The 15,835-nt window shown below is 39.9% G+C and overlaps 1 protein-coding gene across 2 annotated transcripts; it reads right to left on the bottom strand.

Moving 5' to 3' along the window:
- Positions 1-11,372: 11,372 nt before the first annotated feature.
- tob1b (transducer of ERBB2, 1b) lies at positions 11,373-14,798 on the bottom strand. Of its 2 annotated transcripts, none has more exons than XM_004557474.4 (2): positions 14,577-14,798; positions 11,373-13,528 (listed from the first exon to the last, which is right to left on the bottom strand). In XM_004557474.4, the coding sequence occupies exon 2, from the start codon at positions 13,358-13,360 to the stop codon at positions 12,365-12,367; it is 996 nt and encodes a 331-aa protein (XP_004557531.2). In that variant the 5' UTR covers positions 13,361-13,528; positions 14,577-14,798; the 3' UTR covers positions 11,373-12,364. The 2 variants fall into 2 exon arrangements, with proteins under 2 accessions (XP_004557531.2, XP_004557530.2); XM_004557473.4 differs by having other exon boundaries at positions 14,572-14,798.
- Positions 14,799-15,835: the final 1,037 nt, after the last annotated feature.

The following is a 15,835-nucleotide window of genomic DNA, read 5'->3' on the forward strand; positions in this document are numbered from 1 at the left end:
TCCAAGGTGCATGGAGAGGACGAAAGAATTCACAATGCAGGAACTCCAGCAACACTTAAGGGAAGATGAACAACTTTAATAATTGACCAACGGCTTGTGGCCTTCATCAGGGTCATCAGGACTCTTGATTTTTTTAGCCACTGACTATGTTCTTCTTGCTTAAACTGAAGCTACAATTTTTAGCAGTTGTAGCTAGCCAGCTAACTTAGCTTAGCTACATCAGTTAGCTTGTTAAAATCAAAGTTAACTCTTTGATCCAACTATGCAAACATAAAATGTGTGGACATTTAATTTTTAATAACATTTTAATAAGTAGGACACAAGGAATTATAATGTTAGCCTAAACTCATTTAGACTAACATTAGCATTTTTATTAGCATACATTAGGGTTATTAGCGTTTTCGTGGTCGTTTTCTATTGCAATCTGATAAGGAAAACTTAGGAAATAGTTAATGATATATTGTTTGATCTTGGAAAAAAGTGCATTATTTATTACATTTCATCCAAGTTTGCTCGTATCTTATTAATTTATAAAGCAAATAAGAATTGTGCATGCTACAAGTTGGAAAACTGGTCAATTAGCAGAAAAGGAAATAATAATCCATATTAATTTCAGTGACGCTTTCATTAATAGTTGGCCTTTTGTATGTCAACCATTCCTTTCCCAGATTCTGTATCACTATTGCAATTTGGGAGTAAAATTTACCCTAGTCTCAGAGTGGCCAAAACAAATGCAGCGTTATCTCTATGGTGCAGGAGCAGGAGCAGTTACACACAAACATTCACTCACAGAGGCACAGATTAGAGAGGAGACTGCGCCTCGGCTTCCTATTATTAGAGCAGAGGTTTATGGTCGGAGAGAGCTGCAGGGAATCTCTGAGATTAAATTACACAGACGGAGAACATCAAATACAGAAGAAACTTCCCAGGCTCTGGAGAGAATGATGGGGTTTGGGTGAGCTGGGAATTTTTAAAAAAAGGAGATACGAGAGCAGCGTGAAAAAGAGGGATGTATTACACCAAACCTATCTCCATTACTTCCTCTACGCTTGGTTGTCCTCAGACACACTGCCAAGCAAGGCTTTACAGGATTACTGTGGAAGCAGAACTCATACAAACACTCCAGAGTTAGCACTGCATAGTACAAGTCAGCACCTTAATGCAACCTAGCAATGCTTTGTACACCATAATGAAAACTGTAATGAATACATAAATTATATTAGCTTTATGTCATCCTTAAGCTGTAAAACCTGCTGCTAAAGGCTAAAATTCTTTTTACAGATGGGTTAAGCTGCACAATGGGGCTTCTTCAATATAACCATTCATTAAAGTTACACCCAGTGATATGACTCACTTTTAATTAGAGAATATTGACCACTGCTGCTTTAATCACGCATAGATACTTACCAACAGTAAGAACACCTACACCAGTGTGTCACAGTCCTGTGGATACGTGGGAAATACGCTGATATGTTAATATGTCTGTTATATATACATTATTATTATTATTAGATATATTTTTGTTTTTATGGACTTTTATAATACTAATATTTATAATAATAAAACTTATATTCTACTAATATCTTATTATAATACATAAACCGTTTGTCTGTGTATTTGTTTCTTTGTTCACAACTCCTTCTACACAATCTGAAGCAACATATCTTGGCACACGGGTTCATCTTAGGCGTCTGAAGGTTCTTATCAGATATTGTGATGTTATCATGTTGCCTAGCAACTACTTAGCAAAAGGTTAAAATAACTTAGTTTTAATATTTATCCATCTGTGATGCCCTATAAAATTATTGTATCATTGTTACATAATGGCAGTAATGTCTTATTTCTATTTACAAATCTTCAGTTATGCATGATATGTCATGACGCTATCAGGTTGCCTGGCAACCACCTAGCAACACTACAGTGACCTGTTTTTTTTTTGTCACTGTCATTAAAGCACACTGTCATTTGAGTGACAATAACATTTTATTTATATTCACAAAAGCTGAATTATTCATCATGTTACCTGCCAACTACCCAGCAATGAGTTAAGTTTATCCACGTGTGTGTGTGTGTGTGTGTGTGTGTGTGTGTGTGTGTGTGTGTGTGTGTGTGTGTGTGTGTGTGTGTATTTATGCACCCACAACACACATGTGCAAAAAAACACATGACTTGTGAGATCAAAAATGACATATTTTTTAGGGTTAGGCTTCGAATCATCCCAGAATCTGATTCAAGCCACTCCTTTGTCTGCACAGCTGGCTGTGAAACATGCCCTAACATGTCTCTAAGGACACTAAAATTTGTAAATATCTGAAATTTTGTTCTTGTAAATGGCAACACTTTAAACAATTACATGCTAAGTTTTGGGAAATTATACCACAAATTGTGGGTTGAATTATAAATTTAATTCAGTCACTTTATAGCTTATAGTATTTAAATGAAAATTACCTGTCACAATTGAAATCTAATGGTTCTTTTGTTTAACCATAATTCTAAAACCCAAATATAGTTCAATAGTTTACAAGAACCTGAAACAAAATTATTATATTCAGTGAACTAGAATTGGCAAGTTGTGTTACTTTTCATTAAAGTATTAATGAATACTCAAAACTGTTGTTAATGAACTTTGAGGGGAAACGGAGGCATTTCAGTTGTAACAAAAACCTACTGTATCCTTTGAGCTTTACTTTGATCTAAGTGGGGAAAAGATCAGATTACTGTGTAAGACCTCACACCACAACCAATCCGCTTTTTTCAGATGAATGAAAACAGTGGAGATAAAAGTAACTCTGGTACTCTTGTTTCCATTATCTTCAGTATATACCACTTTGGAATCTCCTGACTCTGCCATTTTCCAACTGATTATCTGTATATGAGCCTCAACCTGAGGGACCCAGCGGTGTTTCTGTCAACCTCCCACAGTCTAATAAACAAGATTAAACTTGTGAAGGAAAGAGATTTTCAGTGTTTGTTTTTTGTTTTCGACAAATTGCCCAGGCCTAATTCAACAGCTCGTGCCCCCTTTCTGCTACAGCAAGGTGAAGGAAAAGTGTTGTCATGGCTACATGACTTGCCATTAATGCAGTCAGAAAAGCATCTTTGTATGTCCCTCCTTTGTCTCTGTCTATTTTTTCACAGGCAGACCTGCCTGCTCCTCCAGCTTTCCTTCATACCTTTAACTTGGGAGGGCAGCGTACTCGGCATAACTCTAGAAAGTGACCCACCCAGGTTCTTCAAAAGGGTATTCATTCCTCTCAGGGTGCTACGTCAGAGCAGGTTGTGATGCTAGCGCAAGCGGAAAGAATATTTCCATGCCGTAATTGCATGCATGCAGTCCCTGCTGTGAAGTCAGACATGGTTGGCTGGTGGGAGGATGAGGAGGGAGGAGGGGTACTAAGAGTGGCGAGGATTCTCCTGCGATGACGCAGAAACCCTGCACGGTCTATTTTTAAACCTATTGAAGTGTGCAACACCCTTGCATTACTGTAACTCTCAACTGCGCCTTCAAACCAAAACAAATAGAGACAGAGAGGCAGAGCATAGCAATACAATCAGCCCCTTCTTTTACTTTCCTCTCAGGCTTATAGAGCCATAGTGAAATATGGATTATGACTTCATATAGTTGAGATGTGGTGCTTTTAGGCTGAATGATTGTCTGGCTTGGAATAAGAATAGGGTCGAATGGATGATCCCCACTAAAATGAGTTGGCAGCACTTGAAAGCAGCGGCTGGCTGAGGTTGTGTCCTGGCCAAACGCACCGCAGCCTGTATTCATTAAAGTCTCAGCTCCGGGTTTATCAGTGAATAACACAAGCTGGATGGAGCTTTTTTTTATATCCTCTTTATCTTCTCTCTGGTCTTTGTTTTCTTTCAGTGGACTGAAATGCTGAGCTTCCTTGAATTGCAGATGTGCTTCCCACTCGCGTGGCGGTATCTCTGGCCCTCAAGCCTCTGAAATGTCACCGCTAGACTGTACATGCCAAATTCAATAACCAGGAACAGGTGCTATCCCCTCTGATCATGGGCTTAGTATAGAACTGTGAGCTGAGATCAAGGTTAAAACCTAGCAGCACCTATTGATGATCTGTGACGAGATGGAAAAAGTGTAATACTCTTCATGATTCATCTCTGGCCTGCTCTAAAACCCTCATCTGGTATCAGCTACGATCCAAAACACGCTGAATTCCCCTCCTCACTCCCCTCTTTGTTCCTTGTGCTGACATACTTGGATCCATCTGTCCTTGCTGGGAGCCTTTGATAAACACCACCGTGTTAAAATACAGTTCAAATGTATCATCTGCACTTCAGGATGACTCACTCTGACTTGTCCTTTGCATAAACATTTTCGAGCACAGCCATTTGCACCTTCAAGCTGAGAGTTATAGTATGTTTATTTGAGCAGTACGAAAAACTGATAACTACTCTTGCTCTAGCAAATTTAAAACCATTTAAAAAGAAATGTGTTTTATTTGCACAAAAAGAAGACTGAAAATAAAGATGAAAAGTTCCCCAGCAAAATAATTGTGGAAATAAATCCTGGATTAGAATTTTAAAAGCAGCTAATTCTCTTATTGTGAACATGGATCAGTACAGAATATTTAAAAGAGTAATAAACTTGCTGGCTTCACTGCAAAGAGCTAGATGAAAAGATCAACAGACGAGCACTCAGATATCTTTCTGTCAAATCTGAAACAAAAGTCAGGAGCCAGTTGGCCTACATACTTAAAATATAGGCAAGGCAAGGCAAGGCAAGTTTATTTGTATAGCACAATTCAACAACAAGGTGATTCAAAGTGCTTTACAGAGACATTAGAAACAAAAACAAATAAAAAGCATGATTTAAAATATAACCTGGAAACAGCAGCCGCCTCGCAAACAAACACGCAAAAAAAATATATCTCTAGTTAACCAGTTAACAAGTCTAATTTGATTTAATCATCATTATTAAAAACTGATGTGTGTAAATATTTTTTTCTTGGTAATTTAGCTAAGCTAAATTAGGTCATTTTCACTTCCCACACAAAGGCCTGATTACTGCCAGACTTGTTGGATCAAGAAATAACTTAAATAGAACCTGAATAAGTGAAGATTGAGAATAAAAAGCTACACATCACACACAATCTAAAGAAACTTTAGCACAGCTGAGAAACATCACTGACATCTGACAGGGTCCATCTGAGCCACTATGGAGACTTTCAACTGGACCTTCCCTGGATTCACTGACCTGGCAAAATTACTCCATGAGTGCAACGGCTCATCCAAAAAAATCGTCCCGGGGAATTTGACTAGAGACCGGCCCACCATTATAGGAAAAATCATAAAGCCTTCCCATACGGAAAAGAAATAGTAAAAACTTATATGATTTACTCATGAAAGTGGCCACTTTCGCATTACTTTCATACATTGTTTTAGTAAGTATCAGAAACATACAAGTTTCATTATATAATTTTTCAAGGGATCTTATATCTGTTTTCACTCTTATATGCTTTTCATACAAGTTTCACACAAGACAGATACAAACTTTATAAGATTTATATATATCTTTTCCATATGGGTTTGAATGAAAACAAATGCTGTTGTGACAGTGATCTACACTGTTCTGATGGTATATATGTATCAATCTATCAATCGTTTGTTGTAAGACTCAGATAATTATTTTTTTTAAAGTGAGACATTTTAAATGAGAATAAGAAAGGATTTCTTTGTGCCCCCCTCTCCCTGTTAATGCCCTACATGCTCCCCTGGCAACACTTTGCTAGACCCGCCCCTGCACAGTTACCAGCTGTCAGCTACCTAAAAAAGGATCCTGGGGTTATTTGTCTCTCAGAAACAGTTCATAACTTCCCTTCAACTCATTCATGTCACCTAAAAGGTAAACCTGTTTCTCCATCACCTGTTCAGCTCTGATGATCCAGTAAGGACATCTCCTGGTTTCATCTTCATGTTTCCCTCTCACCACATATCCAAAAACCGACATCATGACCAGCAGCTTTACAGCTGTGGCTCCAGCAAACATCAGCTGATACTAGAAATTAATATTAAATAAATTCTAACAACAGCTGATCAAGTTTAAACGTGCTGCTGTTGTTTACCGCGACATCCGCTGGTTTCCTCTTTCTGGCGCAAAGTGGGCGATAAATAAACAAGAGAGAAAAGCCGATCAGCTGATCATTGATCAGTTTCATGATTGAAGTAGAAACAGGAGAGGGAGGGGGAGAGAATGAGAGGAGAAGAGGCTGCTGTGCAGCGTAAACACAGAATAAATCCAGCTTTGTATCTTTTTCATTGTAGCTGAAGTCCAGGACAAAATGTTCCTTTTCACCTCAATACGAAACCTGTAATATTTTCTCTGAATACGAGATGATTCTGTTTTTTACGGGACAGTTGGCAACTCTAAAATTAACCTATGAACAAAATAAAGTTCAACATCATTAACTTCATAGCACCACCCAGCTGTATAGAAACTCAGTCATGCTAGCTAGCACGCAGTACGAAAAAGTCAGCATAACGAAAATAAACTCCACTTAAACTTGGTTTATATCTGACCCAGATAGACTGCAGGTTATAACTTCTTAACTGAAGTTCAGTTCACCTGACACTTGGACCGGCGGCTGACACTGCGTTTATATACAGAAAATCACCAACGAAGAAGTTCTGCAAAGAAGAGAAGGTTTCTCCTACTTTCTTACCTTCTGGAGATCTTTGGTTGTGGCTGACTTTCATGCATTTTCATCTTGGGCTACCAGGGTACTTGTAGCTGTCCTGTATAAGTACTATTCTGCTTTCTGGCAACTCCAGACCGTCATTCAAGATCATCTTCCCTCTCTTTTTGCAACCATTTGGTGACTCTTACCCAGTCTGAATAACATCAAAATGTCCTTGTTGTAGATCCCGGTGATCCTGATGGATCAGTGAGTCAACATCTCTCTCCCTTATGGCATATAGCTTTTTTGCAGTTTCTCTTAGCATTGCACAGACTTATAACCAGCAAACTGCACAAATCTCTGCTTTTACAGAAGTGCATTTGATCACCTGACTCTGATTTTCCCTCTGTATTTGTATAGAAGCAGTAAGGTTTTTCCACAGGACTGCATAGTCCTGCAAAAGATGTAGTATTTTACTACTCAGAGCGTTCAAACAATTTACTGAGAGCTGTTTCTGCTCTATAATCTAACTTAGCTAGTTTTCAGGGTTAGTGCTAATAAAAAACCAATGATTGATGATGCATTATTATCAATTACATGTTCACACATGCAATGCCTGAATATACACCAATAGTGAAATAAGTTTAAACAATCATCCAAACATTTATATTTTTACTACTTGTTTCAATTTGAGAGAATGTTAACATCTCAGTCTGGAACTCATTTTTCCAAAATCGAGTCACTATAATTCAAGAGCTTCTTTTAACCTTTTAATGCTACCAGATTCCCTTAGCTTGCTATGCTAAGCTAAATAAAAGCTGCAATGCAATAGTAACTGTAAAGACAGGAGCAAGAAAGTCAACAATCATAAAATAAAGAACAAAAAGTGTCCCACTTCAGTCAGTTGCATGGAAAAGTATGAATCTTTAAATCTTTAAATCTGGATGTGAACAGGTAATTTTGTCAAAGTAAGCTAACCCCCTGCTACTTAGTATGAATTCATAAGGATCTATCTTTCTACGTATCTAAATCTTGGCACAAAAGCAAATACATTTAGAAATGTCAGTCTTTTTTATTAAATTTCAACTCAAGGTTATTTCAGCCCTTATTGCTCCTTATTGTAACATCAAACACAGGCAAAGAAACACCCTTCAAAACAAACACTAGTCCTACGGCACACTACACGGCTGGGCATGCCAGAGATACAGTATGATAAGGCCCTTTGAGTAATAAATGCAGTTCATGTCAGGAATGTATCTGGAGGGGGGCACACTGTGGAACAGACAAGATGGAGTCACAGCAAGGCAACACCCCTCACCACGGGGGTCTCCCAGCTGGTGTGACACCAGACCATCTGTGGACCTGTTTATCCCAGAGAGCTGAGGTGGTCATGTGGAACCGAATGTGTGTGTGTGTGTGTGTGTTCTGAATATTGTTTTCCACTTAGATTGCAAGGCTTCATCGACTTCATTGCCTATATTGTAATGCAACGGTTTAAGCTGAGGACTAAAATAGTTTCTCTGGTACATGCTGACCCAGTAAACTAGAGCAGTGCACAGTGTGCAAAATGGACTTGCTCCACAGCTAGTTAAATGTTCCTGTATTTACTGAGCATACAACACTCACTTTAATGCATCCAGAATTTCAGGAGCGTGTTATCGGACAAAAAAAAGGGAAGAGCAGGGTGTTTCTGCAAAAAAAGAAGAAAAAAAAAAGCACTGACATTACTCACAGCCGAGAATGTTTCCAGTACAACTGTGTCTCACAAGGGTGGAATCGAAACTAGCAAAAATCGCTTTTCCCTCTAATCCTCCGCGAGCTACTCCCACTGAGCCCTGCAGGAATTAATTTGCAATGCTGGGGATTCTGAGCAATTTATTTGCCACAGCAATCTTAACTGAGATTTGGATTTCATTATAGCAAACAAGAATTCAGAAACAGATGTATACCACTAAGGCCTTTTCCAGTGTTTCAGCTCTGTGCAAGGCTGCATAAGACATTACTGAGGGTTGCCATGATGCCATGTACATGATCATCCAGAAATGTAGCAGTGGAAAGCACATTTACTGAATACTGAGTACAAATTTGAAATACTTGTAGGTATTTATAGTTAATGCACAAGGGAATGATACACTTAAACACACTGAACACATTACAAACACTGACAGGCACAGTGATAACCGTTGTTGTTCTCACTAAAACACAAAGATCTTTTGTAATATAACATTCATATAGACGTTACTATTAAAATTACTATTACAACCTAAATATTGTTGCACAACGCTCATGGCAAAAGCACTCGCAGATGGCAGCAGCCTCCCCCAGCAGGATAATTCCTCCACCACACCACAAAAAATACTCCAGGAATGGAGAGTCCAGGGTGTTGACGTGGCCACCAAGCTACCTAAATTCAACACAGGATGACCCGATGGACCCGATTACAACACACAGGAACCAAAGAAGGCCAAATTCCTTGTGCCAGATACTACAGGACACCCTTAGACGTGACCCACATATATGCACAAAGGTGACCCACACAATTTTAGGCAGCAAGTTTTAATGTTATGGCTGATTCTTGTATAGTAAGCTTATTAAACCACAGACAGTGCCTCCAAACTATTTTAATCTTTAAGACTTTAAAAACAGCATCAACTACATGTCTATTGGTCATTTCAATGCCAAAAGACATAAAGAAGAAAATATGTCACCCCCAAAATGTTTTGAGTAGTCAAACATGTCTAAAAATATGAGAAGAATAAGACTGACTTATATATAAACAAAAGGTGAGACAAAGAGTGTGGTTGGGTTGGACACTAGGATGCATCTTACCTGCTAAACTAGTCTAAGATTTTGGAAACTATGCACTATGGAACTGGTTTGTCAGGAACAAATGGACGTCATTTTATTTAATCCATCTATAGCCTCCTGAAACCTGAGTGCTTGTTTGGCATGCATTTTTTTTTTATTTCTTCTAGCTGTTGTTGGGACTGATAGTCACCTAAGAGCTGTTTGTCAAACTTTCCCAAAGTCCTTCTTTAGATTATTTTTATATTTGTGTGCAAATATAAAAAAAATTAAAGTCATCTTCTCATTAAGACATGGCACAAAACTCTGCTGTGCAAAGATGTGCTTTAAGTTTGCAATGCTCAAAGCTTAGAAAGTGAAGTTAAACCTGAGGGTTATCTTCCAGTGTACATGTACTATAAAAATGTCAGCAAGTGTTTGAGCTGTCACTCGAGAAAGCATCTCGCCAAAAACAAAAGAAATCCATTTAGACTTGAGAAATAGAATTGTTGATGCTCACAAAGCAGGAGATAGACATACAAAGTTATCAGAGCGTTTCCAAGTGTCAAGAACTGGAGTGAGAAGCATCGTCAAGAAATTCAAAGACGAGTACAGAACAAGCCCGGCAGAGATAGAAAGCAAAGGATTTCAAAGACTTCAAGCCAGACTGAACTATGCTAAGGACAAACCTGTGGAAAGACTACGCATACTGGAAACGCTGGGTATGGATCGTCGCTTTGTCTTTCAACACGACAACGACCCAAAACATTTGCTGCTCCTGGCGAGGAATTACCTCCAGAAGACCAAAGTGAAGGTTACTGACATGACTTTAATCCTACTGAAAATCTGTGAGCTGAACTGAAGATGAAAGTCCCCGCCAGAAGAAATTTGAGAGATTTCCCAACACGCCTTTCAAAGTAAAATAACGTAAGCGTCTAAAATGATACTAGGATGTTTGGAACAGCTGTGTTAAATATTCCTTGCTCTGCTTGACAGCACTTGGGGAATACTCTTTTTAACATTAATTTTTTATAGGGAGGCTAATAATGCTGTCGTCATCTGAATTTTAAAGTATAACACAAAAAAATCGCAATTTTAATACAGGGTAAAACCCTTTAAGCATAGTGAAGTATAAGGGGCAGAAAACTCAAAATTTAATATCTCCATATGCAGACGCAGGGTCTCAGCAGGGCGGGTAAATGACTAAACCTGAAACGAAGCTGAGCACAAACTGAGAATTCTCCTCTCCTGGCCTCGTGTCATTATAATTAGCTTTCCAATCATTGTTGTAACTGAATTTTCTTTTCATTGTGATGCTTTCTGCATTCTTTACAACCACTGGATAAAAAGCAGACTGTCGAGCAATGTTCACTTTTGAACATCAGATCCGATCAAAATGTGGGACATTGCCTTAATATGTGAGCAAGGTATTAAAAGTTCTGAAATCCTGCTCGCTTGGGAACTAAAAGATCAAGCAATCACACTCAACTAAATGTTAAAACCCATCTCCATTTTTGCTAGCTAAAACAGGAACATGATACCAGTCGTTGCCTTTGTCTGCGCAATCAAGTCACTAACCAGAGCAACACACTTGCGCTCCTTTATCATAGTGACACCAACCCAAACTTTCCTCAAAATGAAAGACAAGCTGGGTGACATTTTTATTTGTGTGACGTTTCATTCTGCTGTGACACATGACACACACACACAGTGGAAGGGGGGGGGGGGGAAAAAAAAAAAAAAAAAAAAAAACACCAACACACTCCACCCATCTTCACAGCCATGATAACAAAGACAACAGATCATAAACTAATTTGAAGTTTACTGCCAGTTTTAACCTTGTTACCCTTTGATAGGGCAGCACCACAATAGCCATTCACACACGCTAAATATTAAAGACAAGTCTGCATATAAGAGGTAATAAATAAGTCCATATCCCACAGATCATGTTCAACTGTAGTTTATTTTATTAAAAAGACCGGGGTGCAAATATGAAATTAAAAAAAATAAAGACAAGCATATAATTTTTAAGCATTTAATACAAACTTAACAATATAAACTATTTCAGTCCCTCTTGACATGTAAGACACTGACTCAAAATACTTTGTTATACCTTAATGTTTTTGTTTTTTTATCAAGTATTGCACAATGTAGGTACAAAATTAATATTCATACGATTACATTTTGTCCATAGTATAGCAAAATCTTTTAACCTCTTAACAGAAAATACAATTCATCTTCCAGAAAAAAGCAAATATTCCTACACTTTACTTCCACCACTAAGGAATACTCTGTACACAATCTTCAGAATATTTGATGTATAGTTTGTTTTTTTTAAAGATGGATTTCTTTAACAATTATCTTTTTAAAAAAAGAGAAAGAAAAATAAGGAAAAGCTGCTGCAGCCATCACAGATCACTGGAGTAGTAAAAAGATATAAATGCAACACCATGTCATAGAAACAATATATACTCTGATATCTTACAAACTCTGTACTAAATTAAATTATACAATTAGAAAAAGACCAAGTAACCCCACTTAGAAGTGCCAATTCATAAAAATCAGCCTTGTCTTACTACCTGTAAAATACTGTAAGAGGCCAGAACTTGAAGCTTGTATTTTTTTATAATTTTTTTTTTAAACTTTATTTTAAAGTTATTTTCCTCAACATAGTAAAAAACTTTGTGCTTGGTTGGCAAAAAGAAATCAAGAAAAACAATGATGCATGTTGAATTGAAGTAACCAAGCTTGGATGTGTTTGTACAACAAGCTTTTAGTAGAAACTAACTCAAGGGGGCGTGGTCAAAACACCCTTGGGCACATGCGCTTTATTGACTAGACACTACATCCTTAAAGTCCAGTTTCTAAGTGTGCGTTTTGTTTTTCCTTCTTTTTGAGCCACCGTCATTCATAAATAGCATCTTCTGATGATGAGCTTAGTTAGCCATGACTGGCTGGAATTGCTGGTTAGAATACTGCATGTTGCTCAGACTGAAGTTGAGGCCATCCATAAGAGACTTGTCGTTGAGGCTTCCGTAGGCTGCAAACATGTCAAAGGCATTGTTGTACTGCAGTGGGCCAAGCCCCAGGGAGCCCTCCCCGGGGAACACTGCTCCAGGGCTGGACTGGCCCTGGAGACTGGGGAACACAAACTCCTTGGCGTTGGGAGAGAGAGCAGAGGCTTTCTGCTGCTGCTGACTCAGGCCGAGCCCGTACAGCGAGTGCATGGAGGTGGAGATGGCTTTCTGCTTCAATAGGGTGTTGACATTCAGACCAAGGTTGTTGGTAGGGGAGGTGCGAGCCACCTTGCTGCTACTGCCGCTGTTGCCGTTACTGCGTCCGCTGCTCTTCATCTTAGTGGAGCCAAATTTGGTGGCGGCGAAGGTGGCAGTGGTGAAGGTTAAGGGCTGGGTGGAGCGTGGCATAAAAGATGGGCTTACCGCAGCAGACTGCCCAAAAGGAGGGGAGGGGGAGCTGGACTCTGAAGAAGCCCCGACAGGGTCGCTGATTGGCATGAAGACCTGGGCCTCAGGATTAAAGCTGTTCTTGATCTCCTTGTCCAACTCTGAGCCATTTTCATTGTTATCATCCACATACAGCACCTTAACCGGTCCCTTTTCCCCTATCTGGTAGGAAACCTCAAACGGGTCAATCCACACGCTAAGGTCCTGAGGAAGATTATTCCGGACGTCTTCGATATCCAGCCCACTCTCTTTGGCTGCCTGCTCCACCACGGGGTCCACCTTCTCCCCTACATGGATGCACCTGAACCCTGACCCTTTGTATGGCTTATCCGGATACCAGTGGCCTTCATATTTTTTCTTCAGCTGCCTCTCAAGCTCTTCGCCAAAGATATTTACTCGTCGTCGAGGGAGTTTGTTGTATAAATAGGAAATAATAAAGTTGAGGGCTACTTGAATTTCAAGCTGCATAGCTGCTTTCAGTGGCAAGAGGGCTTCTTTTACTGTCACAGGTTTGCTTTTTCCTCCCACAAAGCGTTGCAAAAACCCTCCAAGGCAGCAGTGATGAGTGTAATGAAAAAGCTCAGCACGCGTTGCCGAAACAAATATACGTCCTGCAGCAGAGTCGAAGTCAGGACCCTGAAATGGAAAGAAAAGGGGACGCGTTATAGATGTGCAGCTGTTCACAGCATAACACAAGCAAAGCAAAGCAGTTATCAGTTTGGGCCCATTTAAAAACAAAACAAAAAAACATTTTAATCACTATCCACTTCCTCCCCCTCTCTGCACAGCAGTGCTGGCATCGCAGCTGTACAACAGCTATAAATACATACAGGCCACTGACTCAGATGGTGTCAGCAGTGCATGCTCCCCAGCGGTCTAGTGTGACAGATAAGTGCACCCATGGTTGACCTCTGCAGAGGGCGGTGGATGTAATGGCAGGTGTCAATAGTGAGACGGATTTTCGATCGCTTCCTATTCGCACTGGACATGTTTAGACAAACTCCAGCCTTCTTTAGTTGGATAAGCGTCATTTTAAATAACCCAGCCGGGCTATTCCAGCACTTTCATCCTTGCTGAGCTACAGTAGGTAGAGGAGCACGTACACACTCGCGAGGAGAATTGTTACATAATCATCATTCAAAGTCTAACCACGGCCATAAAACCCTCTGTTACAGCAGAGCAAGAGCGTACGTGACCCTGTCAGCGCTGTATACACAAACTGTCCGCTTTCTCACCCCGTCGCTCTGTCGCTGTCGTCCACCTAGCATTAGCTGGCCAACTTAATGATGGGTGTGAACTGAAATGTGGCAAGCTAGCTATCAAGAAGGCAGATAGTGTTAATGTTTAGCTCGCCCAGCTGCTTATCAGCATTACCTCGCGCTGACATCGCGTGTGCCAACCGCAAGGTATGCGCACAATGAAAGTCGATCGTAAGAGGCAGTCAATGTCACTGTTAACGGCAACATAAGATGGAAATTGGCGTTTTAGCCGGACTCTGGTCGACACCAAGCGGTGTAGCATTTTAATTAGCTAGGAAGCTACAGCTCGCATACTCGACAAAAATACTTTCGTTTAATAACATCACTGACTGCGACACTTAGAAAACTAACAAGAGATATAGGAGGAGTGATGCACGGCTGTGTCAGAGATCGAGAAATTGACGTTACGTTAATATTTACCTTACATGGAATCAGCAGGTCCTTCTTGCACGAACCAGAGTCCGCTCCAGGAAACGCTAGAATCTACACAGTTTCTAGTGTCACTTTCTAAAGAAGATAGAAAATATTGTAGCGCTCCAGGCGATTTTCTTTCTTCCGTGGGGTTACAGTTGAATTCCGATTTGCAGGCTTCCAAGCTTACTCCCCACAGCCTGGGAGTTTTTACAACTCTGCCCTTTAAAACTTGGGCTTGTTTGTTTTTATAGTAGTCCTCCGCCACGGACATGGAATGGGGTGGTGATGCGGCTCACAGGGGTCAACACCCAGTAACGCGCTTCTATTGGCCGAGCGCTTCGTCGTCATGAACAACCACACCAACTAAAGCTGTGACTGGATGATTTTGTGTTCAGTCAAACACAGGGTTCTATTTACGGTAGTGGTTTGCCTTTCATCTGTTATGGACTACTTTATCGGAGAAAGGGTATTAACTAAAAACCATTTGAAACCCGTGCGGAGAAATATGATTTTTTTTTAAACAAAAACTATTAAAAATATAATACCTGCATGGCTGAAAGGTAAAGAACTGACACGGGCTGTCTGTTTTATGTGACATATGTTCTTGAGGGTTCTACATTTCAGTGATTGTGCTCAGTTGTGCATAAAACGTACTGCTGGTTATATTTATTATGATTAGAATTTCGAATAGTCAGTATAGTTATTGCTGAGAGCGAGGAACAAGGCTGAAATGAGACCACACTTGGCACCACTTCTGCCACTACAGGGTTAAAGGAAGCTAGGATAACCACTGTGGCGGAGGGACACACCTGTCACTGGCTTTGTTCCCTGCTCCTCACCAATGGCATTTTGATGTTCCTTGAGTGTAAACCTTGCTGAACAGCATTCTCTTACTATTAAACAACACAATTCAAACAAAACAGATTTTGTAATTGTAAAATTAAAATAATAATGCTATATCATTTTTCAATCTGTGTCCCTGCCATTGAATTCTCTTCATTATAATGCCTGTGGACTGTGAAATTCATTAGTTACACATTGAATCCTGGCTGCTCTCCTGCCTACGTGCAGGCTACTTGTTTTTAGCAGCTGTGCAGTGCAGGGCTTACACTCTCTGCTGTCAGACCCAAGGTGTTTGACGCCACACTCTGCTCTTACCTAACATGGGCTCCCGCACTCCCATGTTTGCACAATAAATACAATGCCACATGAATTATACAGCTGTGAGGGAGGGAGCGGGGCAGGAGAGTAAGAGAGGAGGAGGGAGAGA

This window comes from Maylandia zebra, linkage group LG8, assembly GCF_041146795.1.
Source record: "Maylandia zebra isolate NMK-2024a linkage group LG8, Mzebra_GT3a, whole genome shotgun sequence".
Classification (NCBI taxonomy): domain Eukaryota; kingdom Metazoa; phylum Chordata; class Actinopteri; order Cichliformes; family Cichlidae; genus Maylandia; species Maylandia zebra.